General features: G+C 50.8%; 2 protein-coding genes and 1 pseudogene across 2 annotated transcripts in view; 2 read left to right on the top strand and 1 right to left on the bottom strand.

The window, feature by feature from the left end:
* The window catches only part of RAB6B (RAB6B, member RAS oncogene family), a 64,358-nt gene extending 54,492 nt beyond the window's left edge, over positions 1 to 9,866 (top strand). The window contains exons 7-8 of the mRNA XM_002716590.6: positions 1,369 to 1,435; positions 5,896 to 9,866. Coding sequence (XP_002716636.3) covers positions 1,369 to 1,435; positions 5,896 to 5,960 — 132 coding nt within the window. The 3' untranslated portion in view covers positions 5,961 to 9,866. The remainder of the gene's footprint in view (positions 1 to 1,368; positions 1,436 to 5,895) is intronic.
* A 2,878-nt stretch (positions 9,867 to 12,744) lies between these two features.
* SRPRB (SRP receptor subunit beta) lies at positions 12,745 to 27,214 on the bottom strand. Its single transcript, XM_089332247.1, has 7 exons — positions 27,027 to 27,214; positions 26,498 to 26,592; positions 25,926 to 26,003; positions 23,894 to 23,976; positions 19,522 to 19,658; positions 17,720 to 17,774; positions 12,745 to 13,806 (listed from the first exon to the last, which is right to left on the bottom strand). Exons 1-7 carry the CDS (start codon positions 27,178 to 27,180, stop codon positions 13,593 to 13,595), a joined length of 816 nt encoding a protein of 271 aa, XP_089188373.1. The 5' UTR covers positions 27,181 to 27,214; the 3' UTR covers positions 12,745 to 13,592.
* Positions 23,300 to 23,402, top strand: LOC127483007 (U2 spliceosomal RNA; annotated as a pseudogene).
* Positions 27,215 to 27,427: the final 213 nt, after the last annotated feature.

Raw genomic sequence — 27,427 nt, forward strand, 5'->3', positions numbered from 1 at the left:
GGCCCCCTGGGTACAGCAGTGGTTCACCCCAGCAGACTGTGATGGTGGCAGATGGAGAAGCAGTGGAAGACGCAGAGTGACAGGTGCCCCGTGGGGACATTAGGGAGGCCCCCGAGCTCCCAGGGTTCACTTGGCTGTAGGCCCTATGGCAAGGCTGTGGTCACTGCTCTGCCAGCCCCCTGCAGCATCAGGCTAAGGATGTCTGGTGCCTTGTAGAGGAGGGAGCTGGCCTGGAGGCCCTAAGAGGGGCCTGGGCTCTGCTCTCAGGGGCCCCTAGTGAGCAGGCAGGCAGAGGGCAGCAGCAGGCAGTCTGACAGGTCAGAGAGACCCAGATGGCCCCTGCCCTGGTGCCCTGGAACCCAGGCTGTGTTGAGAGCATGAGTCAGCTGTAGGGTAGAGAAGGCATTGTCCTGTGGTGCACAGCCCTGAGCTCCAGCCATGGTCGGATCTGCTCACCAGGACCCTCCTCGCCCAGGGCCATCCTCCCAGCTGGCTCTTTGTCCCTTTCGCCAGCCAGCCAGGCAGGGTGGGGCTGCCAGGGCACCAGAGCCATACACACGTTCCACACAGATAGCACACATGTACACTGCACGTGCCGCACTCACACATAACCACACACGCAAACACACAATATCACATTCGCACCCCCATGTCTCTCGTGGCCTCCGAGAAGTGTCACCACAGGATGTGGTTGGGCTCCAAGGCAAGTGGGAAAGTGGGAAGTCTGTTTCCCAGGTGGTCCCCCCAAGGGCGGTGCACTGAAGCCTGCCTGGGGTCTGTTTCCTGCGGGCCTCCCTGGCCTCTGCACCAGGTAGATCCCCTGCTCACTGTTGTATCCCTATGAGCAGCCTGCTTGGATGGAAGCCCCAAACATGCTTTTTTTTTTTTTTTTTTTTTTTTTTTTTTTTTTTTTTTTTTGACAGGCAGAGTGGACAGTGAGAGAGAGAAACAGAGAGAAAGGTCTTCCTTTGCCATTGGTTCACCCTCCAATGGCCGCCGCAGCCGGCGCGCTGCGGCCAGCGCACTGCGCTGATCTGATGGCAGGAGCCAGGTGCTTCTCCTGGTCTCCCATGGGGTGCAGGGCCCAAGTACTTGGGCCATCCTCCACTGAACTCCCGGGCCACAGCAGAGAGCTGTCCTGGAAGAGGGGCAACCGGGACAGAATCCGGTGCCCCTAGCGGGACTAGAACCCGGTGTGCCGGCGCTGCTAGGCGGAGGATTAGCCTAGTGAGCCGCGGCACCGGCCCAAACATGCTCTTGAGACCTGCCAGGCGGGCAACCCCTGCCCTCTGGGGTACAGTGAGCTGGGCGGGCGGGAGGGGAGGGGCAAGGCCCGCCAAGGCTCACTTCGCGTCTCCATCCCCCCAGCTCTTCCGACGTGTGGCATCGGCTCTGCCCGGCATGGAGAGTGTCCAGGAGAAGAGCAAAGAAGGGAGTATCCTTTTCTTCTGGCGAGGGGCCGACAGGCGTGCCGCAGGAGCCGCTCCAGGGCAGCGCAGGAGCCTGCTTCCCAGCCCAGCCTTCACTGACCGGCACGTGTGGCCAGAGAGCCATCCTGCTCTGTTTCTGCAGCGGCTTCCGGAAAGGCACAGGGACTTCCAGGGATGTACGCGAGTGGAGGGGTGGCTGGGGAGTGTGAAACAGTGGTTCTGCCCATCTGTGCAGTGACCGCTGGGGTGTACCTTGGGTGTGGGAGCAGGGACGTCCCCCTGTGCCCAGCCCTGCATGGTCCCTGCAGCTCTCCACAACTCACATACACCACTTGCCAAGTTAAGGTTCTGGTTTGCCCAGTTCATGCAGTGTGCAAGATATAGACTTCAACTTCACACTCAGGCCTGCTGTCCCTACACAGCCCTGTTCTGCACAGGACACTGCCCCTCAAAGAGGGGTACTTGAGAGCTGCTTGGATAAGTGAGGGTCTCCCCTGCCCTGGTCCCCTGCCCCTGCCTAAGTCAGCCCCCAGACACTGGCTGCTCATATCCCTGGCCTGCAGCCATCATTTAAAAAAAAAATTGTTTTATTTGTTTCAAAGACAGAATTACAATGAGAGAGGGAGACACACACACACACACACACACACACACACACACACGGTGGGGGGAGGGTCTTCCATCTGCGGGTTCACTCCGGAAATGGTTGGGGTGGCCAGGGCTGGGCTAGTCTGAAGCCAGGAGCCAGGAACTCCATCTGACGTAGATAGCAGGGGCCCAAGTACCTGGGCCATCTTCTGCTGCTTTCCCAGGTGCACTAGCAGGGAGCTGCGTTGGAAGCCAGGAACTCCATCCACGTCTCTCACGTAGATGGCAGGGGCCCACGTACTTGGGCTATCCTCTGCTGCTTCCCCAGGTGCAGTAGCAGGGAGCTGCGTTGGAAGCAGAGCAGCCAGGATGGATCCAGTGCTCTGACGGGGGATGGCAGCATGTCAGGCGGTGTGGCGTAACCTGCTGTGCCACCACGCCAGCTCCTGGTCTGCACACTCCAGAGCAGAGCGTGCTTCCCAGCACCTCACGTGCATCCCCGTGGGCCTCTGAGGGGCCACACCCATGAGAGATGGACCCTGGAGACAGTGCACAGCACCTTTGGGCTGATGAGTGTTGAAGCCTAGGAAACTGATAGCACCGTGGTGGGAGGCGAGGAGGCAGTGACGTCACAGCTGTGCCTGTCCCTCTCCTCCTGCCTGCTGTGCCCAGTGCTGGGGAGCCTCATGGCTGCAGCAGGGGGAATCCTGAGACAGGCCAGCAGGGGAGTTGGCGCCTCCAGCCTTCCTCAAGGAGCTCTCAAAGTAGACTGGGTCAGGACAGCTAACGGGGTAGCAGGTGTCCCCAGAGGATGCCCAGTGACCTGGAGGAGTAGGTCTGAGGACTATGTCCTGGCCGGCCAGTCATGAAACTCCAACTCCAAGTGGGGAAACCGAGGGTCATGGGCTTGGTCAGGGCACATCCCGGCTCTCAGTAGCAGAGTGGGCTCTGGTGAGGTACCAGGAACACACAGCCTGCAAGGTCCAGAGAATAGCAGGACCAGGGGGGAGGAGGACAGATGAGATGCGGGGACCTTGTGCCGCAGCTGCCAGTGGGGAAAGGGCTGCAGACGGCGGAGCCCTGGCCACTGCGAGCAGTGACTGGCTCAGAGCCTGGTGTGACAGCTCCCACGTCATCCCGCTGAGCCTGGTGTCTGACTCTGCCCCTTACAGAGCAGACCGCACAGGGCGAAGTCAGCTGTGGGGTTCTCCTGTTTAGCAGGTGCAGCCCCACCCTCTCACACTGCCCAGCTGGGGCCTCCGACGAGGCAGGTGCCGGAGCAGAGATCCTGGAAGGGAATGGTTGGAAGCTCAGCGGGGGAGGCGCTGGGCTCATATTTAATGACAGTCAAATGCAGGTGTTTTGAAGACTTGCAGTCATGGTCAGAACCGTGCTCCTTCTCAAGAGCAAAGCACAGAAGCACTGCTTGGTGGTAATGCAAGAAAACTCCCCACTTAGCCACGCCCACTGGGCTCAGGGCCTGGCCCGTGTGCCCTGATGTCCCCATCTTGCTTGTCTGTTGATTTCAGGGCTAGAAGAAGCACTGCTGCATGCCTGCCAGCCTTGTCCTGTGCTTTCCTAGCCAGGGGCAGTGTGGGGCGGGGGAGGCAGAGGGCCACAAAAGGGTGAAACCCAGGCCCCTCACTGTATGTGCTGCATGGGCCTCCTGTCTCCTGCTTTCCGCCCATTCACAATAGGCTGTATCGCAGGGACCCTGGGCCCTCTCTGAACAGGGCTGGCAGTCACAACGGTGCCAGCAGTAACTTGAGCACTTCTTGAAATGGTCCAGCTGGTCCAAGCTGGTGATGCCCCAAACAGGACCACGCATGTGCAAGGCCTCCCAGCTGGTGCCGTGGCAGAGATGTAGTCAAACGCAGCTCCAGGCCCCACAGCCATTGCACTAACAGACTGCCCTGTGTGTTTTTCTTTCCAAATTCAAAAAAATCTCTATAGATATTTATTTGAGAGAGGAAGTCGCACAGAGACCCTATCCACTGGTTCATTCCCTAAATGCTCGCAGTGTCCGGGGCTCAGTCCAGGTCTCCCATAGGGGTGGCAGGAACCCAAGTGCCCGAGCTGTCACTATGGCCTCCCACAGTCTGCATGAGGAGGAAACTGACAGTGAAGTCAGAGATGGGAACAGACACCGAGAGGCCTGTGCTGCCGCTGAATCTGGGGCGCTGGAGTAGTGGGAAGCACACACAGCACACCCAGCTCTCTGGAGTGAGTCCAAGCTGTGCGGCTGTGGGTGTGGACTCTGATGGGCCACACCTGCACCAGAGAGGACAGGCAGGCAGGTGCACCCTGCGGACAGGCACACATGGAGTCTCTGGAGGCTTGTGGGGAGCATCCACAGCGAGTGTCCCCCTCCAGGGTGCTGTGTGGATGCGGATCCTCCAGCATGTCCCCATCTCGCCACTCAGCAGCAGCCCTGTGCATTGCAGGGAGCCGTGCATGGGAGAAGGCACCAGCTGGGAGGGTATGGGTGGAAGCTCTCAGCAGGTGACCCAGGCCTGTGCCCAATACGGTAACCACCTGTGGCTGTTTATAGTTGCAATGAAATGCAGTTCATGTTCAGTCCCTGCCTTGCGGGGGCCTCGTTTCCAGTGCCCGGGCGTCTGCGTTGCCAATGGCTACCATGTTGCTGTGGAACACTTTGCTCCTTTGGGACAGTGCTGTTCTGGAAATATTGGTGGAATAGGGCTCCCGGGAGTCTGCACTGGGAACCTCCCAGAGAACTTGCTAAGCTACACATCCGGGCCATCCCTGGGTCTACTGAGGCTGGGTCCGGGAGCTGTATTTTTAACAGGTTTCCTGGCGCTTTTGCTCCGTCCGCTTGAGGACTGCTGCATGGTATCCAAAGCAGTCTGGGTCTTGTTCCCTTGAGGTTTTTAAGAAGTCCCGTCGCTTCAGGATCGAGTGTGATGTGCTGTGACAGTGGTCATGCTTCTAGCTGGACGGGTGGTGGCTCTGGAATGGATACTGTGCTCAGGAGTTGGGGGTGGGGTTGTTGGTGGCATCTGGTGGCTGCAGGTCAGGAATGCAGCTAAGCACCCTCTGTACAGGGAACAGCCCCCAGCACAGAGACCCCTATCCAGCCCCAAACACCACTAGTGTTGAGGTTGAGAACCCAGAGCAAGAGGGACGTAGCAGAACAGGTCATTTAAACGCCTTGGGTCTGTACCCAGCCGTCTGGGCCTCCCAGCCAGAAGACAGGTGCTTCACTCGCCGCTGCACAGGGTTGAGATGCCCAGCACCCGGCACAGCGTGGGTGCTCAGCACTGCCTGGAAAGGCTTTGCAGAAGGGACCGGTCCTGCCGGAACTCTGCCCACTTTGCAGCGGGGAAAGGGAGCCTGAGTATGAGGGAGGTGGAGTTGACTGGGGGAGGCCTTCAATGCCAGAGTGCGACATGTGCAGATGCTCGGTCTCTGTCCCAGAGTGTGACATGACTGCCACCAGCGCTGGCCTTGGGAAGCTACTGTGCCTAGAGAGGGCTGGGCAGGCTCAGAGGGGCACGTGGGGAAGACCAGGTCCGGCTGTGCAGAGGACTGGGGCTGCGGGCACCACCAGTGGGGCCACAGCACCACAGCAGGGGCACTCCTGGTGGTGGGTTTGCTTGAGTAGAAGGAACAGGGTGACCAGCGGGAAGGTGTAGGGAAGGCACTTGTGTATCTTACTTGCTTATTTATTTATACTGTGCCGTGGCATACAAAGCATGCGGGTCTGTCCTTGCACACGCCCGCACACACATATCCACAGAAATAGCACAAAGCCACTTCAGAAAATCTGTGGAAGTGGAATTCAAAGGTAAGTTTATTTTGATGCCAGAAAATGTTGAAATCTGTGAGCGTGGTCTTCCTTAGCCCGCCCCCGCAGTGATCGACATCAAGCTGGACAAACCGCAGGAGCCCCCGGCCAGCGAGGGCGGCTGTTCCTGCTAATGCGGGGCGGGCGCCCCGGCTCCCTCTGACACTACGCGCTTGTTGTGTTGCTTCCTATTGGTTAGCTTCCTAAGGGGGGTGGGAAATGAGTCTCTCAAGATGGGAGGATCTTTCTTTTCTCTCTGTCTCTAGGAGTAGGGTGGGAAGGGGCGGGAGGCTGGGCGTCAGGGATCACGTCACTCTTAACAGCTGTTACTTAAACAACTATTTTTTGGTTTGGTTGTAATATATTGTACTTTATTAAGATTGCCAAAAACTGTTAAAATTAAAAAAAAATTTAAATCATGTGTATACAACTTTTTGCCAGATAAAAGAAATGTAGTCATTTTTATTTGAAAGATGTGCTTTTTGTTTTTGTATATTTGTAAACTTACAGAGATCCTTTTCCACATACCTCCTCCTTCCTGATCTCTTTGAACCGTGCAGCACCCCTGCCTTCCTCCCACCCCCAGCCCAGTCCATTTAAACGAATGAGTCACTAGGCTCCAGCCTGGGGCTCCCCACGCAAGGCCCTCCGTGGAGAAATCAAACACAGGCTGAACTGGCGCCTCTGAAGGGGCAGCCCTGACTCTGCCCCCCCACGGCCAGAGCAGGACATCAGCATGGCCCTGAGCTGGCGGGACGGCCTTGTGGACTGCGAGGGCCCAGCAGCAGCCACAGGGGAGCAGCTTCTGCCTGGAAAAGCCTTGTAGGAGGTCAAGGGCACCAGGAGCCTGTGCTCTCTGCTCGCCCAGTGCCCAGCAGAGTGAGAGGTCACTGGAAGGACGGGGTGCTGTTGGCTACTGTGGGCTGTGGTGATTTGTGGTCTGTAGCCTGGGGAGCCCCGTGGAGTTGCGAGGTGTTTCAGCCAGCGCAGACAGCTGGGCTGGATCTCAGAAGCTCAGTGTGTGACGCTGGGTGGCATGCCACCCGTGTGGAAGTCGGGGAAGCAGCACTGGCCCACCTGTGACTGGGGGCAGGGCGGCTGCCTGCTCTCAGACCCTCACTTGCTTGTATGGCTGGGTCTGGTTCTAGAAAGACCAGTTCCCCCCGTGCATTCACCCCACAGACCTGGCACAGTTGAAGTCTTTGCACGTGCCTCTGTGAATACCATGGCCTGGTCGGTGGGCACCTGAGGGTAGGTTAAGGTGGGGTCTCTAGAAGGCTGCCCAGAGTGCTGGGATCTGCAGAGAGGTCCCGTTGCCATCGTTAACCGACCCCTGCAGAGAATCCTCTGTTCACAGTAAGTAACGTAACACACTTGGTCAGCATTCCAAACTGAGCCAGACTCAAGCCCAGCAGTGGGCGGTGGCTGTGGCCCAAGCATCCCACCCCTCCCCACTGGCATCCGCTCTCCCCCCTGGCTGCTGATGGACATGTCACAGATGGGCCAGTGCCTGTGGCAGGGTGAATTCCTCCACAAGGCAGGAGGACTCCAACAAGGTGGCTGCAATGGCTCAGAAACTGCCCCCCGATGGTCAGGGGCCGGAATGTCTGTCGCCCTGGGCCCGCATCAGCCTGGGCCACCACGTGTCAGCGCTGACCTTACACGGAGTCGACCTTCTGGCGATGACGAGAGTCCACAAGCACCTCTTGCAGAAGGCGGGGGGCAACGTACGAACGTAATTCAGTGTTGTGTGTTTAGTTTTTCTATGTGTGTACATAATTATATATAGAGATAGACCTGTGTATACGCCTTCCACAGTCACAGCCTCACGGATTCGCGTGCTCCATGTAGATTCTTGTTTCTCCTGCTCTCAAGTTGGAACTTGCCTTGTGATAACAGTTTTGGAAATTCAAAAGTACTGCAACGTGTTGAAATCAGAAATTCTTAATATTGTCAAATAACTTGTGATTGTCTTGCCATCAATAAAATGACACATAGATGTGGTGACGTGCAGGCAGCAGTAGCCCTCGGGAATGGCGCCACCATCTCTCTACCTACTTACGTGCACAGGTGTGCGTGCCTGTGCCCCCCACTGCGGGCACGCACACCCCCACACTGGTGCTTGTTGGAAGAGGGTTTACTTCCCCCGCGAGAATTTATGGGAGTCTATTTGCAGTGTCCGGCCTGCTTGGCCTCTGGGGAGCTCAGTAAATGAATGTGTGGGTACCTCCTCTTTAAAACATGTGTAAATCCAAGTAGGCTGATTTATAGACTTCTTTCTTGCCCACCATGGCTCAGAGGAGCAGTAGGAGCCATGGCAGCTGTCACCTGGCCTGAGTTGGCCTTGGGGAGTCCTGCCTTCCCTTGCACACACTCTGGAGTCCAGGCTCTGCCCAGCCCCATGGCCTCTGAGGGCGAGGGTGTTGCCTCCTCTTGTCCTCCATCTTGGCAGTGCCGTGCCCTTGTGTGCCTCCCCACCCTGCCTGGGGTCTGTTCAAGCAGCCAGAGCAGTTCCACGGGTGTGTCCTGGGTCCTGGACGCCTGTCTTGAGCAGATGCCATTGCTCATGGGTAGCATCTGGACTCTGAGTTACGGTTCAGTAAGCCATGGGCCTGGTTCTCTCGCAGCAGTAGGGGTGTCGTGGAACTGGCTGTGCATCACCAGCGAGGGTCTTGCATCTTGGCGGAGTCCAGGAGGGTTAGCAGAGGCCAGTGAGGAGTCCTTGGAGGAAATGATCTCAGTTTAGCAAGTGGAGCAGGAAGCCTAGCAGCCAATCATGATCCTCTTTTCTGGGCCCTCAGAGAAGCTCCTGTTCCACAGGCACCAGAGAAGCGGAGTGAAGAAGGAATGAGCCCCAAAATGAAGGTGTGATGGGTGTGACATTGGCATCTTGTGTGTTCTGGCTGCAGTTGTAGGGGCCAAGTTCACATGCCTGCTGGTTCCAGGCAACAGTTTCCTTGGGTCAGAGTCCACTCCCCCACGCCCTGCTCCCCGCTGTTGCCGTCTCCATTCTCTCTCTCGTGCCATCACCCTTCAACATCCTGCAGTGCCCCCGGCTCTGAGAACAGCGAGTCACTGAGCAGACTGACCCAGTGATGGGGACTGAAGTGGTGGCAGCCAGGAGGGCAGGCACACCCGCCCACTGGGGGGCTAGCTAGCACCAGGTGTGATGACGTGGCACACTGAGGGAGTTAGGACCTGAGGCCAGGCCAGGGAGCTGAGGGCTGCAGCAGCTCCCAGAAGCGTGGTTGATCTGCTGGCAAGGCCGTATGCTCATTAGTGCCCCAACTACCTCCCCGCCAAAGAACCTGGGGCCTCGCCATCCTGCTATAGCAAGGTGAGGAAGACAGCAAAACCAAGACAGAGGAGGGTGCCTGGCTTGTGATCACCCGTAAGTTAGGAGTGGGCAGAAGCCAGGCACTGCTGTCTTCTGTCCACTGCCGGCCTGTGTGTGTGCAGATGTGACGGCACGTTTACATGGAAGGAAGGACCTCTGTGTACGGTCTCTGCCCTCAGGCCGTCTCTCCTGTGGTTAGGACGAAGCTCCTCTCTCCCCAGTGTCTGGGTGAGCGAGCCTGGAGAGCACGTGGGTGTGTGTGGGCTCCTGCCCTGCAGAGAACAGCCAGACCCAGGTCTACTGTCTTGAGCACCACCCAGGCCGGGTGCCCTTCGGACTTTGTTTGCAGTCGGCTCTGTAGGTATTCCCAGGCCTTGGCATCTCCCTCAACTGCAGGCCATGGTCTGGCTGATGCTTGGGGCATAGTGAGTGGTTGGACAAGAAATCCCTGCAGTGCAGTGGTGCTCGGGTGGCTTCTTCAGGAGGTGGTGGTGGGAGTGTTCCCAGCATGGTGGGTCAGCCTGCACCTTGTGGTGTGTTACTTTGCCCCCACGCTCCCGTGTGCTCACAGGGAGCACACAGCACGCCACGTCTACCTTGTCTGGGCTCAGGCGGCACGGCGGCCATTGACTTTACATTAAACTGTGTAAACTGTGGAGAGACTCAGCATGTTGGTCAGACAATAAACTGTCCTAATTCTCAACATGGCTCCTCGTCCAGTGTCTCAGTGGGACCGTCACAAATGGGGGCTCAAAAGCAGGTTTGCTCAACTGCCTGCTGCACAAGGCCCCTCTTCCTGTGCCTGGGTGGTCTGCCCTCTAACTGCCTCCTCGCCTGGGCTCATCACCAGCTCTGCAGGGGGCAAGATGGGACACCTGAGATTACATGCACCTGTGTTCCCATCATTTCCACTCTGCCCCAAGACTGATGCAAACTCAGACTCAGGCGTGTGACTTCCCATCATCCCCCACACTCTACTCACGTCTGGCCTGGGACTAGATCTCTGCTCCTGATGTTGCCAGAAAGCCATTTAAAGGCAAGCATTTAAGGGGAAGCAGCATCACCTGCTAGATGACACGAGCAGCCACCTCCAACTTCACCCCACACCAGACAGGGAAGGTCCCGAGGGGCCTCTTCAGGTCTCAGCAGTCTCCAAGCTAAACAATGGTCTGGAAGTGTGGACATTTCCAGGACCAATCCAAAAAGGACATAAAGGTTGGGATCAGGCTCCAAAATTGCCCGGGTTTGAGGATGCAGGGGAACCTCGTTTTTCAAGCCCCACTTCACCTTCACCTCTCCCCTTGACAAGGTTCCAGCACACCCTCCCATGTGCCACTGCCAAGGAAGCCATCTCTGGTTAGAAGGGAGGGGAAACAGGTGACCCTGCCCACTAAGCTGTACTTGTCAAGGCTGCTAGGTGTGAAATGGGCGAGGGAGCAGCAGCGGGGAGGGGGCTGAGAGCCACAAGGAGGCTGCTCACAGGCACGGCTACACGAACACAGAGGCGGTGCATGCTCACTGGGGCCAGTGCTGACACAGCTGTCCAGCAGCCCTCGCCCTCGCCCTCGCCCTCGCCAGGAAGCACTGCTGGGCTTCCCCGGACGTGACTGAAGATGAGAGCTGCAAGGAATGTCCTGCCTGAAGGACACGGCACAGCACCGGGAGACGCTGCTCAGGGAGGCTCTCCTCATCACTGGTCACGGGGCTGGGGCAGGGGAAGCACATGCCAGCCAGAACAAAATGAGTAAAACATGGCCACGTCCCTCGCACCTGGCAGGACCACAGGCGACCTTGGAATCCTAGGAGGTGCTGAGACGGAGGCCATGGGAGGAAACGGCAGGCCGCCAACAGCGCTTGTCGATCAGGAACCAGGAACCCCTGCTCCCAGCAAATGGTCACACACCTGGTAGAGGAGAGGTTACCAAGGCCCAGGCCTGAACTGGGCGGCTGGTGCCTTTACCTCTTAGTCTGTGTATGATCCATGCTCACTGGGAGACTCCACCGGCAGCAGATGCACTCACCAGTGGAGTACAGGGGCCTCACCTGTCCCAGCTCACTGCAGCTGCAGCCTGCACCTCTCCCTTAGAGGTGATGTGCAGCAGAGCAGCTGATGTCCTACTGCTTATCCATGAGGTGGCTCAGACACTGCCAAGGTATCAGGCCACAGCTGTCTCATTGTGACCTACAACTGTGTCGCACAATTGTGTCACTCTGCCTGTCCCCATGATCTGACATCCCTCTCTCCACCCTGGTCACACTTGCCTCCCATCTCATGAAGAAACGCACCTACTTAAGTTGCATGGCCACAAGAGGACGCTGCTGAGCAAAGCATATACTTTGACCTGGCAAATCCCTTCCCAGTTCCCAAGGACTGATCATCTGGGCTGATCTGGGCCCAAATCCACTCCTGCAGCACAGGGGTACAAGCGGGATGAGGCCCCAGGAGGTACTCTCTAACCTGCATGCACGCTTGGCCTTACTAGAAAGCTGACAGGACTTGAAGGCCAAGACTTACAGCTGCCTCTGGGGCACCCCAGGAATTGCAGGGGACTGTTAACGCTTGCTGAGCAGGCAGAGTCCTGAGACCATCCAGAACTGCTGTTGTATCACAACGTCCAGGAGCAGGGCCTCACATCGGCCTACACCACAGGCGATTCTGGTGCCACTAATGTTTGGGAATCTGTTCTAGACATACCTCTCCTTTTTCAGGAGACTGTCATTAGGCCTAGAATAAAATTCAACCTTTCCATCACTCACCTTTTTGGTACACTTTCTTCAATAAAGGAACTCTTTAGAAACAGAAACAAAACAAAACAAAACAAAAACCTGAGGCTGAGAGAACCCATGCCTCATAACAGAAACCATGGACTTATTCACATAAGCACCTACTATGATCACGCGACTATGTCACACACTCATCACAGTCCTGATTCCTGGTTCACCGTGCTCACCCACTTCCAGAAGTTACTGCTGGGCTAGTAAGGAGAGCCAGAAACGCTAGCATCAGCGTGGCCTTCAAATGGGAACTCGGACAGTCAAGGTCTAATGACTTTTCCATCACACACTGCATTTATTTCATGCTCTGCTAGGCTGATGCGTGCTTCAGGGGCAGGAGCCTGAAGTACATCTGCCAGAATTAACAGCCTGAGTATGTGGGCTATCAGAGCCCTGGCGACCCCCACACAGGGACGTGTGAGGCAGAAGAGGCATGGGCCCACGCTTCTGTCCATCGCCTCTCCCGATCCCTCAATGCCGGGCTAGGGGCCACTGCTGCGGGACCCAGGGCTCTCACTGCACTGTTCCGTGATGGGTTTCTCAGCACAGCACCCCCGTCTCCGGGTAAGCTTTCCCTGAGAGGCACGAGAGGCAGGGACAGCAGCAGCTCTTCCTGTACCCACTGCAATCTTGAGGCTCAGGTTAGTCTAGCACCCTAATACACGCTCCCTCCACCTCGAGTGTGCTTACTATACCATTCTATCTTATTGTTTTATTGGGCCAGACAGCTTATTTAGCAAAAAAGGTTATTAATCATTTATAAGAGCAGTAAAACTGTCCAGTGTTTAAGAAGACAACAAAGAACATCACTTTGAAAAAGACTTTTTTTTGGTAAGCATCAGTGAATATATACTTGGAAAACCTGCAGAGAACTTTCCCATGCTGTACCTGCTCCACAGCATTCCAGCTACGGGTACAAAACAGGAGCTGAGGGAGCAGCACAGGCAGGCAGCCCATAGCAGAACAGGGTCCACGTCTCCACACGGCCCCAAACAACACTAGAACACACTCGACCCTTGGCAGCTGGGGAGTTAGCATCTGCGGCTCTGTCACCTGGGAATGACTCCAAGGGCTCCTGAGTGCTGAGGCTGGAGCACGGGCAAGTCGCCGAGCTGATGAACATCCTGTCAGCCCAGCCCTGCTGTTCTGTACCTGTCTTCACACGTGGGCAGACTAGACTACCTATGAATCTGAGAACAAGGGACAAGAGGATGCACTGCCCAAAACATGAGGGGCAAGTGGAAATCCACTGATCATAAATAGGGTTCCTTCCAGGGAAAGCACAAGATCAAAGCGCAGAAGCAGCAAATAAGTCTCCGGGGATAACCCTGACCCTAGTGACAGTGTCCTTCCTGTATGTGGCCTGCTTGTTATGTCACAGAGACTGACCCTGCATCCAGCATTCACTAAGGGGATGTCGCACACACCTTACCAACAGTGAGAGTTAAACAGAAGTCATTTGTTTGAAAGGGAGCAAAAGGGAGGACTGAACTTGAGAAAGAAAAGTTCCAGGTAGGCTTCAGCGGGAACTGGTGTCCAGAACAAGGAAATGTTTCCAGCCACATTTTATACCTCTTCTTTATCAACTCCAGACTACCATAGCCAACTGTCACTCACACGGTCCCCACCCCGACCAGTGCTTCAGAGCTGTCACTCAGGCGATTTTAGCAAGCCACTTCTCCAGGTCCTGGATGTCAGCGGAGCCGGGGTCCCCTCTCCCACCCTTGGCACTACACTCCAGGAACTCCACTTTGAGGGGCAACTGCGAGAATTCAAATTCTTTGCCTTTCTTTCCCAGTTGAGCAGGGGCAGTGCTGGAACTGTCCAGTGTGCTGGGTGCAGCAGAACGGGTAACTCGTAAGGTGTTACTGTGGGCAAAAGGAAAACAGGTCAGGAAGCGAAACTGTTAAATACTCACAGCACATTAGTGCCTAAGCATTTCAGCACTCACATACAACTTAGTCACAAAACCAGTTATGTTACTCAGACTGCTCAAAATCCTTTGCAAGCCACAGGCAATGCGAGGGGTCGAACCTCACATGCTAGATGACAGCAGATCAGTGGACCCAGGTCACAGCAAGTTTCTCTCAGTCCAGTGCCCCTGCTACCCAGCTCTCCTGAATGGCACGTGCTATAAACTTAGGTTTCTGAAAGTTAAGTGTGGGAATATAGGGTATTTTTATTAATTAATTTATTTGAAAGGCAGAGTTACAGAGAAGCAGAGGCAGAGTGAGAGTGAGAGTCTTCCATCTGCTAGTTCACTCCCCAAATGGCTCCAATAGTTGGAGCTGGGCTGATCCAATGCCAGAAGCCAGAAGCTTCTTCCCAGTCTCCCATGCGGAAAAAGGGCAGCCGGGACTCAAACCGGCACCCATATGGGATGCTGGTACTGCAGGCGGTGGCTTTACCCACTAAGCCACAGTGCAGGCCCATAGGGTACTTATTTTTTATCTTGGTCTGGACATGGAACTTAGAAATCCATAAACTCTGGAAACTCCCATCTCATTTGGGTACAACTACTATTCTCACTAACCTCTTTATCCACCTCATTGCCACCTGCTGGCCCCAGGAAAGACTGCATTAGCAGCACTGGTTTGCTGATCCCCTCTGCACCCTCCACCCCTTCCTGCTACCCAGAAATTGAAGAATGAATGGAGGGCACATGCTGCCACCCGCCTTCTTACAAAACATCTGCTTCTGTATTGTGGCTTAAAAATCAGAATCCACAGGGAAAACTAAACAATACTTTGTTCAGGAACACACAAACACACAAAGTATTTTAAGAAACAAATAACGGATATAAAATCATTATATAATTCCATCTTGAGGGAAAAAAGGAGAAAAAGGGAGAAACACAGGGGCCTTCTAAGCATGGTGGTGAGTACATAAGTGTTCATTTTAAATTATTGAAGCTCCATGTATGTGTTATATATATTCCTATGTGTAAGATAGTTTACACGAAAAATTTTAACCTATTATGCCCCACCATCCTATATACAGGACATCTAAAAAAACTTAAATTAAACAATAAATATGATAACTGAATTAAATATTATGTTGTTGAAACACTGGGTTAAAGAAAAAGGGCAAAACACTACAGCTTTTGCCACAAGGCCAAGAAATCTAGCAAACCTATTCTTCAAAACACTGTGACATGCTTCAAAGCTGATGGGGTCAAAGTATCACAAACAGTTGATTAAACCGAAATTTGACTTCTAATTCACTGATGATAATCTTTCAACACTGTTTACATCACTGCCTTATAATACAGCCATTTCCGTCTGTATCTTCTGGTTCTTAAGTGAAAAGCAAATGGCCTAACAAAATGTGTTTCACACACAGAAGACTTGGATTGTACTGGTTTTTAAAAAGCTGCCACCTGCAACACCAGGATCCCATATCATAGTGCTGGTTGGAGTCCCAACTGCTCCACTTCCGATTCAGCTCCCTGCTAATGTACCTGGAAAAGCAGTGGAAGACGGTCCCAATGCTTGAGGCCCTGACATCCACGTGATAAACCAGGATGAAGTTCCTGGCTCTTGGCTTGGGCCTGGCTGAGGCTAGGCTGCTGTGGCCATTAGGGGAGTGAACAAGTGGATAAAAGATCTCTCCCTCTCTCTAACTCTGCCTTTCAAATAAATAAATAAATCTTTAACAAATAAAAAAGTAGAGGAGGGGAAAAGTACAGCTTCAGAAGGGATAGGAATCACTGAAAATAGCATCTGTCAGGACAAAACTGATGGGCAAAGAGCCAGAATGCGGTCTTTTGTGGTCTGTCACATATTTCTCTTCTGCTTTCCCATAATCTTTAAAAATGTCAAGCAGTTGCCAATGCTGCAGCATTGTGGGTAAAGCTGCTGCCTGCACTGGCATCCCATACGGGCACCGATTCGAGTCCCGGCTGCTCTACTTCTGATCCAGCTCTCTGCTATAGCCTGGGAGAGCATAAGATGGCCCAGGTGCTTGGGCCCCTGTACCCGCGTGGGAGACGCGGAAGAAGCTCCTGCTCCTGCTTTCGGATCGGTGCAGCTCTGGCTGCTGTGGCCAACTGGGGAGTGAGCCAGCACATGGAAGACCTCTTTCTTTCTCTGCCTCAGCCTCTCTGTAACTCTTTCAAATAAATAACTAAAAAAAAAAAAAAAAGTCAAGCTACTCTTGCTTCCAGGCCCTGAAGCCAACTAGGTTCTACTAGACCCTCAGCTCCTGAGGATGAGAACGACACAGTTCCTCCTACAGCTGCATCCCAAGTGCAGGATTTGGCATATCCTAGATGTATTATAGATGCCTGTTCAATAAATAAAGGAGTAAATATAGAATTATGGGTAAAAATGTTATAAAAGTTAGATTTATAGTTTTCTCAGATCATTTTAAGAAAAAAGTCCTTATTCAAAAGAAAATATAACTTGCTTTACTATCATTTTTTTGTCTAAGCAAGTTTTATTTTTTAATTTTTTAAAAAATATTTTATTTATTTTTATTTGAGAGTTAAGAGTTACAGTGAGAGGGAGAGACAGAGAGAAAGGTCTTCCTTCCATTGGTTCACTCCCCAAATGGCCGCAACGGCCGGAGCTGCGCCGATCAGAAGCTAGGTGCTTCTTCTGGGTATCCCATTAGGGTGCAGGGGCCCAGGGCTTGGGCCTTTTTCTACTGCTTTCCCAGGCCATAGCAAAGAGCTGGACTGAAAGTGGAGCAACTGGGACTAGAACCGGTGCCCATATGGGATACTAGTGCCACAAATGGAGGATTAACCCACTGAGCCATGGTGCTGGCCCCTTTTTCCTTCTTTTTAAGATTTATATTTTTATTTAAGAGGTAGAGTTACAGAAAGAAAGAGGGAGAGACAGAGAGAAAGATCTTCCATCTGCTGGTTCACTCCCCAAATGGCTGCAGTGGCCTGAGCTGGGCCAATCCGAAGCCAGGAGCAGGAGCCAGGAGCTTTTTCTAGGTCTCCCACTTGGGTGCAGGGACCCAAGCACCTGGGCCATCTTCTACTGCTTTCTCAGGCCATAAGCAGAGAGCGGGATTGGAAGAGAAGCAACCAGGACATGAAGTGGCACCCATATGGGATGCTGGCACTGCAGACAGAGGCTTAGCCCACTACGCCACAGTGCTGATACCAGTCTAAGCAAGTTTTTGGCTAGCTCTTATAAACTAGCACGATACAAAGACTTGATGATTCTTTAAAAGTCAAGTTTGCAGCTCAATTTACAAATCTTTAAACACTTGAAGCAAGATAAGTAATATTGCCAAGTAGCGTAAAAAGCAATGTAAGTTGCAGAACAGTATAGATATCTATATTCTTCCTGAGTGTCCCTTTTTTATTTTTATTTCCAATGGCTTTAAAATGCTTAGCTTTTATTCATTTTCTCTTTCTTACTCTATTGTTTTACACGCATCTTTAAACACTGCTGTGAAGGCATTACTGAGTGCTGAGTGTACGCTTCCATCCACTAAAATAACACTGTCCTCAGTTTGGTTCATAAAATTTTTTAGTTTCTAAAACCTTTCATCATTTCCATTGTGAGTCAATGAGAGCGTTAAAATACTCTGCTTATGGTCTCAATAAATCTTCTTAGGGAATTTTAAAAATCTATTAACATCCCATTAATCTTTTTACAATTCCATTAATACTTCGGGTTAAACTATTAACAAGTGTATTTCACACTAATCTTCTGTTTGTAATTGTGGTCATCTCACAACCCAAGAACTAAATCTTAGTATGTTGCTTAGTATAAGCAGTAAGTTACATAATTAACCAATGAGCCTTATTTACACACTTACAGTTCTTTCTCAAGCTGTTGCTGAATTAACTTTGCTGATTTTGCCATTGCAATATCTGTAAAGAAAAAGAAATATTATTGTAGTTTAAACCAGAACAGGTCTTTCCCCAAGACTTCTTACAGACAGAAAATTCCTATTTAACCCAGTGAGTTTCTCCCTCATCCCCTTTTTAAATGAGGTTTTATCACTAGCTCTTCACTATCAAAGCAAGCTTTATAGTTCCAAATGGGTTTTCCCAAAATAACACTTAGAAATATATTATGCTGATGCTCTTAAAACTGCCTTTGGGCCAGCGCTGCGGCTCACTTGGCTAATCCTCCGCCTGCGGCGCTGGCACACCGGGTTCTAGTCCCGGTTGGGGCGCCGGATTCTGTCCCGGTTGCCCCTCTTCCAGGCCAGCTCTCTGCTGTGGCCCAGGAAGGCAGTGGAAGATGGCCCAAGTGCTTGGGCCCTGTACCCCATGGGAGACCAGGAGGAAGCACCTGGCTCCCGGCTTCAGATCGGCACAATGTGCCGGCCGTAGCAGCCATTTGGGGGTGGTGAACCAACGGAGAGGAAGACCTTTCTCTCTCTGCCTCTCTCTCTCACTGTCTAACTCTGCCTGTAAAAAAAAAAAAAACAAAAAAACAAAAAAACAAAAAAACCTGCCTTTTGCTCTCACTAAAGCTTGCCACATTATACAGACCTTTCAATTCACTGTATGAATAAGCCTAGTCAGTTGAGCAAAAACCTAACACTAACAAGGGCCTTCACTCCGACAGACAGTACCCTGTCATTCAGAAGTAAACCCAGCGGGGCCGGTGCTATGATGTAGCAGGAAAAGGTGCCACCTGCAGTGCTGGCATCCCACATAGGCACCACCCTGAGTCCTGGCTGCTCCACTTCCGATCCAGCTCTCTGCTGTGGCCTGGGAAGGCAGTAGAGGATGGACCAAGTCTTGGGCCCCTGCACCCGCGTGGGAGACCCCGAAGAGGCTCCTGGCTCTGGACTGGCACAGCTCTGGCTGTTACGGCCATTTGGGGAGTGAACCAGCAGATGGAAGATCTCTCTCTCTCTGCCTTTCAAATAAATAAATCTTTAAAAAAAAAAAAAGGCATAAACCTAGCACATTTGCAGCTGACACTAAGATGGTATGTTAAAGTATACTATGGCTAAGACATAGCTCTGGTTTGACAAAAAGTCTGGGCTAAATAAACACTAACTGCTTTTCTTATAGTGAATAAGAGAAACAGAGGTTAGATAACAATGCTAGTAACTGCACTGTAAGTCACTACAAGGATTATCATCTATCACCTCTGAGAAATGCACTGGGTCCTTTACAGAATCAGAATTTTAGATCTGAAGAGACCGCTGGTCTATCGTGTTTTAGAGGTAACTGACCTGAAGCTCAGTTTTGCTGGGTTGGCTAGAAAGTTTTCAGGTTAAAGGAAAACAACTTCTGCAAACTCCATGAGAAAACCTGCTGGCACACTTGTTTGGAAGGACGTATTTCACCCTGCTCACTCCAAAATTGTGTGCTGTCAATCTAACAAACTGGGTGATGTAAAATAACTTTAAATAATCTTTACAAATGAAAGCACTATACTAAAGATAAATCACAGCAGTCCCTCTGTTGTCATTCTGAGAACAGCCTGGTAAGAAGACTGGTGAAAAGACAGGAGTAGAAATAGACTTTAATATTTTAAACTGTTCAAGCTGTAGTTTCTTAGCACAGCTGTCAGTCATCCTCAATAACAGCACTGTAAACAACCAACTCTTAGTAGCAGAAAAAGTCGTAGCCAGAAAACATGATGGCAGCGCACCTTGCTTGTTGCAGGCTATTAGGAACGATGGTGTGTTCTTCAGACTCATGCTGTCAATGAGGACTTGATACAGAAACTCAGCCACATCTTTCACCTCTCTCTGGAATGCTGCACTATCCACGACAAACACAACAGCCCTGGAGGGAGGGGAAAAAGAAAAACCAGCCTGTGAACATGCGATTGCGCATTAATATCCTGAAAACAGTATCCTGAATTTCTTCTAATTCAATCTCCCTGAATAAACATGATAGGAACACACACAGCTCTGCATATGTGTGATCACACAACATCAATTCTCACTTAACAAAGAACTATTGAGTGCTACGATGCATCAGCGACTGAAGCTGAAAAGATAAATAGAAAGGTGTGTGTGGGGGAGGGGGGGCAAGTCAAAGACTTGGAGGATATAACAGTTGAGCTGAATTTTAGCCAAAAAAAACCTGGGACACAGACTGGGAACTTGTATGTTCAAGGTCCAAGGAAATCAAACACATACCTGGGGACAAGTCAAGGTAAGCCAGTGCACAAGGAAATGTGGGAGGCTCAAGTCAGCCTGCAATGGGGTGTGATACACTGACCTGTGGAGTTTATGCCTTTCTGCCTTACAAAGAATACTGGTGCCTAAATGGAAGACACAGCAAGATTTGAGGACAACTGAACAAGAGGCAGTGCACCAGAGAGGGCCTGACCTAAGGTAGCAACAGTGAATCTTCACATGCCAGGAACAAAGAGGGATCACAAGCAAAAAGCACAGCAGCCCAGGAAAACAGGCAGCAGGCCTCAGAGGCCAGGGCTCAGAGTGCTCATCGGAGACTGGAGCCATGCAGCAGCCCACGTGCAGCTGGGGAGCTGAAACAGAGGCCGTGCGGAGCCTAAAAGTTCAGAGCCATCTAGTGGAGGCCATGGCAGAAAATAACTGCAAAAATTGAAACACCAGGCCTCCAGCGCCTCAGAGGGATGCGTGGCATGGATGTCTACTTTTCAGGTGTCTCCCCAAGCAGAGACTGACAGGAAAACGAGCTAGACTCAGGGAAGCCCCATGGCCCCAACAGAGGGGATTCTGAAGCCCCTCCCGCAGCGAGGCTGTCACATCCTAACCACCACCACTATCAGCACACAGGCCCTTGCAGAGGGCTTCTAGGTCAGAGTTACAAAGCAAATGAGAAAATAGCAAAGTTATTATTTTTTAAATGTAGTGTAACTAGCACCCCAAAACTAGAGATAATGTAGCAATCTACAAACTTCTAATTATGGAGAATACTAGAAACTGTAATAAAAAAATAGAACAGCGTGAAAAGAAACATGTTAATTAGAAAAAGGATTATTTTGAAATAATGAATACAGTGAATAAAATAGCGCAATGGAAAAGCAGCACTTTCAGCCAGAAAAATGTAGTGCACTAGAAAACTGATGTGAGGGAATCGCACGACGTGACAGAGAAGACACACAAAGGACGCAAACAGTCAGTTTCAGGTGTTGGTAAGAAGCCCAGGGTGTGAGAACCGAGACTGGGAAGACGGCACTACCTGAAGGGATAACGCTGAGAATTTCTCAGGACTGAACAGAGATGTACGTCTTTGGTCTCCAGAATGGCACAGTCGAATTCCAAGTGACGCTAAGTCCATCCCTGGACAGGGTGGGCCCTGACAGACTTCCTGCAGTGAAACGGCATCTGACGGCGGCACGTTCTCATCTGCAGCAGCGCTGTCTGCAGTCAGGAGGCACGCCTTCACGGGATGGCAACAACTGCCACCCAGGACTTTACATGCAATCAAAACTGCCGCTCAAAATGAGTGGGGGCTGCACATTTGGTACAGCAGTTTGCATGCTGCTCGGGACACTCACATCCATAAGAGTGCCTGGGTTCAACTCCTAGCTCTGCTCCCAATTCCTGCTTCCTGCTAATGTCACCCTGTGAGGCAGCAGCTGACCGCTCAAATAGCTGCATTCCTGCCATCCATATGGGAGACCCAGACTGAGCTTCTGACTCCTGGCTTTTGCTGGCCCAGCTCTGGCTGTTGTGGGCATTTGGGAATTAACCAATAGATGGGAGATCTCTATTCCTCCACCTTTCAAGTAAGTAAGATTAATGCTATTTTTTAAAATGAAGGTCAAATAAAGATAGTTTCAAATGAACAAGGATGAAAAATGTTCCTACTCATTTGCCCTCTCTGGAAACTTTTTCTTTTTTTGAAGATTTATGTATTTACTTGAGACGCAGAGTTATAGACAGAGAGAGGGAGAGACAGAGAGAGAGATCTTTCATCTGCTGGTTCACTCGCCAATTGGCAGCAACAGCTGGAGCTGAGCCAATCCAAAGCCAGGAGCCAAAAGCGTCTTCTGGGTCTCCCAAGCGATTGCAGGGGCCCAAGCACTTGGGCCATCTTCCACTGCTTCCTAAGTGATTGGCAGGGAGCTGGATCGGGAGTGGAGCAGCTGGGACTCGAAGCAATGCCCATATGGGATGCCGGTGCCGCATGCAGATGCTTAAGCTATTACACCACAGCGCCAGCCCCAGGAAACACTTTTAAAAGATATATTCAGTGAGAGAAAACAAAACCTAAGAGGAAGAAGCAGAATGTCAAAGGCAGTGGGGGGGCTGACGCTGTGGCGCAGCAAGTTAACGCCCTGTCCTCAAGTGCCGGCATCACATATGGGCACCGGTTCAAGACCCGGCTGCTCCACTTCTGACCCAGCTCTCTGCTATGGCCTGGGATAGCAGCAGCAGATGGCCCAAGTCCCTGGGCCCCTGCACCCACATGGGAGACCCAGAAGAAGCTCCTGGCTCCTGGCTTCAGATCGGTGCAGCTCCAGCTATTGTAGCCAACTGGGGAGTGAACCATCGGATGGAAGACCTCTCTCTCTCTCTGCCTCTCCTCTCTCTGTAACTCTTTCAAATAAATAAATAAATATTAAACAAACAAAAAAAAAGGCAATGGTGAGTAAAGACATCCCAAGCATTCTGACAAGGCCAAGTAAGCACCACATGTTAAGAGAGAAAATCAGTAATTAACTAGGGTTAAAAAGCAGCATAAGTAAAACAAAGGGGAGTTGTAAGAAAGATTAAAGTTGAAAGTGCATCTGATTAATCTGAAAGATTAAAGATTAAAGTTGAAGTGCATCTGAAGTTCAGGAAAAGCAAACTGATATTCCTGACTTAAGATGCTAATTAAATGCTTTAAAAGGAGACGAGGGGCACTATGAAAAATAATAGCAATGACACACTTTCAAACCAACAGAGGGAGAAAACAGATACTCAGGAAACTTGATTACGTCACAAAGTAGGATTAAAGAAATGTACACACCATAGTCAATGTCTTTTCAATTTCATTTGTTTCAGTTATGGACCATTTGAATTTAATCTTCATATTTTCAGTATCATATTTATGCAAAATTCTTTATCAGAGTAATTATACTAAAAGTGTAAAATATTTGGAATTGGCAACAGAAAAAAAAACAATTTTTACTTAAAAATTAACAATTATAGCAAAATCTACCACTTACAGATTTGTCTCAAGCACCCAAAGAATAAAAATCACCTTTTCATCTGTGACAAACTGCTCATTACCACCATGTATGGATACGGAAGCAATAACAAAGTCTTCAGTCAGAAATGAACCAACTGCCTCGATTCCATCAAATATATGATGCCATCAATTAAAAGACATTACGATGTCTTGGGTAACCAAGAGAGAGAAAATACTCATACAATCAACTAAACTACAACACCACTGCTGTGGGATGTATTCCAGATTCAGGCATACTAAAATATGTCCTCATCAATTCTCCTTCTTTTGGCTAAGATCAAGTGTAGTATCTGTTCTTTTCAGTTTGAAATGTGTCATCAAATTACTGATTTCCCTCTTCAGTTCTTACCCCTGGTAGACAAAACTTGAAGCTTAAGTGTAAGAACCTTAGGAGCAAACTTGAGAGCCAACAGTACTGCAGCATATGCTAAGAGAAACATGGAAACACTGTTCTGTATTTCTGGAGGCATCGATTTTAAGCAATAATAGACTTACGTTATGTTAGAGTTCAGTAAATTCTAGGATCCCTCCTAGCTTTAAAATTCTTTTGTTCAGATTTTAATTGTCCTACATATTGTTAAATTAATCAGAGAAAATTCAAAATTTAATAATAGGATATAGGAATTATCACTTCCCTATCATGCTGAGAAACACTCTAAGTATTCCCTCAAATAATTCTCAAAAACTTAGCAAGGGGGCTTGCTACTCAGAATGGCCTGACCCCAAAGTCCATGCTCTCTCCACCCCAGGACACCAAGCTGTGTCCTGAATCCCACCAGAACAAGTAGCATAAGAGGCCTCCACACAGACTTCTGATGAGCCCATTTCACTTCCTTCCTACTTACCTGGCTGAAGTCTTAAACCGCTCTAAGAACTGAAGCCGCAAGCTCTCATGGCCAGGGAGGTCAATCAAGGTCAGACTATTGCCCTAAGGACAGTAGCAAGAACACTAAGTCAGTCTTTCAGTCTAGCTCCAGTCTGGCACCTAATTAACGAACGAATCAAACAAAGGTTCACAGAGCATCTTCTACTTATAAAACATTCATCAGAGCCAGGCGATGCAGCAGTGCAGACTTGGTTCCTGATGCAATACGACTTATTATGGGAAAGATGAACACAGTGCCGAATTTCAGTGACACTGACAAGCATTCTGAGGGTACATGTGCATTCCACCACTGTCTGGGAGAGGCAGGGCAGTGTGGTCAGTCTGAGGTTGGGGAGTGTACCAGTATGAATAAAACCAAAAACACGTGAAAACTACTAACAAATATTCACAACCTAAGCATGTGATTAAAGAACCTACAATTCACCCCAAAGCATGCTACTAATACTGGGATTCCCAATCTTTATAATAAAGCACCCTTTTATCACTTACCTTCAATTTTTAAATATCTATCTACTGGACACACCACTGATTTGCTCTAGTTCTGTCAACAGTCTGTCAATTCTGGAGCTCCTAGCAAGCAATCCCATTATGTACTGTTCAGTGCTGTTCATCATATCCTTGGCCTCACATGAACACAGATGTGGCTGTGCTCAATGGTAAGACTCTCAGATGTGGCTCTCATGCATGTTATCAGACGCCTTCCCTAAGCAACAGCCAATCGTCACCATGGTTCAGCAGAAGGAAATCAACACTGATATGGATCTCACATAATTCCAGCCAGACTAGTATGACATTCCAGATAGTCTATGCGGTTGTTTGTAGACAAACTGAAATATCTATCAGCCTTTTCCTCTTTTTTAAAAATATTTATTTGAAAGGCAGAGTTAGAGAGGGAGAAAGAGATCTTCAGTCCACTAGTTCACTCCCCAAATGGCCACAACGAACAGCACAGGCCAAAGCCAGGAGCCTACAACTCCATTTGGGTCCCCAATATGGGCAGGGGCCAAGTCCCGGACCATCCTCCACTGCTTTCCCAGGTTCATCAGCAACACGATAGATTGAAAGTGGAGCAGTGAGGGACTCAAACTGGCACTCATATGGAATGCCAGTGGAGCTGCAGGCAGCAACTTAACCCACTGCACCACAATGCCAGCCTGTAGAGTCTAGGAAAAGGTCCTCAAGATTGCAATTCTAATTCATCCGCCCCTCCAACCAGCTACCCAGACCACACGTACCAAAACTTATCCCACATTATAATCAGTGTGGCAGCACTGTCTAGTTTCTGAAGTTACACAGGTAAGTAAAAAGTCTTTTCGTTCTTTATGGGTAGTTTTGATACAGACTTAAGTAAACTATTTAAGATAGATAGCCATTGAAGCACTGTTTATAAAAACGTAAGACTGAGACAGCACACAAAATGAAGTATCTATTAACAGTTCATGAATCACTCAAGTATTACTCATGTACAGAAACGTGAGGGGGGAAAAGCCAATCTATATTCATCTTATTAAATGAAAAAACTCTGGCCAGCACAGTTATAAAAGAGAAATAACTAGAAAATATACACAAACATAGAATATACATGCACAGGCCATCTGGAAGGCTGCTCATGAAGTAACAGTTACTGAGTGGGCAGTGGGAATAAGAAAGCACAGAAAACTTTTTATCAAATATTCTTTCAACCTTTTGCATTCTTGTTCCATATACATTACTACCTATTCAAAACACAGAAGGGAAAAGGACTTAATGTCCACTCTGAAGAGCTCTTAGTAAAGTGGGAAAGACCAAGAAACAAAAAATAGGATGGCATGCAGCACTGTTGTACCCAGGCACAGCAAAGCAGGAGAGCATGGTTCAACCTGCCACGCCAATCATCCAGAATAGAACTGTCACGGACAACAGAGTTCCCCACAGAGATCAGCCGCTGCTGCACCTGCATCCTCATCATGCCAGTGAGACCAGCACACTCCCACACCCCACCAGCATCTTACCCTATTATTGTTGACTCTGTATGTGGCAGAGCTGTCCGTAATGGACGTCTGGGTGTCTCTGTAATGGCCTGTTAACAACTGTAAAACACAAGGTGAGAGAGATTGAATTACTAGTGTAATAGCAAATCTAATTGCATTAATACCATTCTAACTCTCCCGAGGGTAAATTTAAACAAATGAACACTGCTTGCAATAGCTAAAAACCTCACCTGTTCTCCACAGTAAAACACACTCAAAGATACCAAATATACCGCATCCCCCCCAAAAAATTAGTGAAAACTAGCTCAATCTGACAAAGAAAGATTGACGTTTAAAAATGTCTTTGGCAAACTCTAAAACGGGTTTGTTACTCAAGGAATTATGAACCGTGCGCAGGTCAATGGCCCCCACATCTTAGCCACAGAAAGACACCTGCTATATAAAATCTTGCCATGCGATAAGAATCCAGCAAGGCCAAAAGTACAAGTACTCTCCAAGGATTAGTGAACTGCCCGACCCATCCGCTTATCCAACAGCCCCGCGCACGCGGGAGAACCGGGTCGGCACACAGAGACGTAAACCAAAGTGCTCACCCTGACGAACAGCAACGTCTTCCCGGAGTCGCAAAGGCCGAGCAGCAGCACCGCTCTCTGGCTGCTCCTTCTGCTGCGGACGAGCTTCCAGAACACTGTGGAAGGCACGGGGAACGGCCCCCGGCGTCACGCCCGACGACCCGCAGACGCGGGGCGGGGTGGGGACTGAGACCTCTCGGCCAGCAGCGCTTTCCTTCCGGAACTGGACTGCCACCACCACCATCACAGCCGCTGCTGCGCTCAGGGGTGGGGTCCCACCGGGGCCCGCACCCTTCTCCCCGACGGCGGGCACCTCACGGGCGCTCTCGTCGCCCGCGCACCCCAGTGCCCAGCTCGAAGCGCAGGACGATGCACGTCGGGTCTCAGCACCAGGGGTAACCCGCGCCCTTCGGGCCAGGCTGGCCCCGCCACGGGTCGCCGGGACCCCTTCAGCTTCAAGAGGCAAGCTTTACTCCTCAGACGCCCCCGCCCCATTAAAGTGCCCTCTCGCCCGCTCCGCACCCGCCATAACCATCAGCCGCCTCTTTACCCAGCGTCAGCAACACCGCGAGAAGCGCCACCACTACTGACAGCACCGTCGGGTCCCTCTGCTGCAGCTCCTGCCGCAAGGAGTCTAGGTAGGGCTGGAAAGCGCCCCCGGCACCGTCGCCATCCCCCAGCCGCCGGGAGTCCGCGGAAGCCATGGATGAAGCGCGTGCTGTCTAATGCCGCAAAAGCGACGTGGCTCTGGGCTCTGCGCAGGCGCGGAAAACGGAGCATCCCGGGAGTAGTAGTTCCTAGGGGAACCCCAAGTGCATGACGGGAGTTGTGGTTCCCGCCGAACGTTAAGCCAAAAGTTACGTGAGGAGGGACGCACCCGTCTTTTGAGATATGGGTCAGCCGTCGCGGCTTGCTTTATGGCTGTTGAGAAAAATGATGAAATGAGGTAGA

The sequence above is a fragment of the Oryctolagus cuniculus genome, chromosome 4, assembly GCF_051225735.1.
Source record: "Oryctolagus cuniculus isolate XC-2025 breed Fujian yellow rabbit chromosome 4, ASM5122573v1, whole genome shotgun sequence".
Classification (NCBI taxonomy): Eukaryota; Metazoa; Chordata; class Mammalia; order Lagomorpha; family Leporidae; genus Oryctolagus; species Oryctolagus cuniculus.

Bases quoted from the DNA above. Each gene is read 5' to 3' on its own strand.
- SRPRB (XM_089332247.1), bottom strand. From the start codon at position 27,180: ATGGCTTCCGCGGACTCCCGGCGGCTGGGGGATGGCGACGGTGCCGGG. The intron at 23,977-25,925 runs GTAAGATGCTGG...TACTGTCCTTAG, and splicing joins ACAGAGTCAACAATAATAGG to GGCAATAGTCTGACCTTGAT. The intron at 13,807-17,719 runs GTAAGTGTGTAA...TTTTGCCCACAG, and splicing joins CAACAGCTTGAGAAAGAACT to TAACACCTTACGAGTTACCC.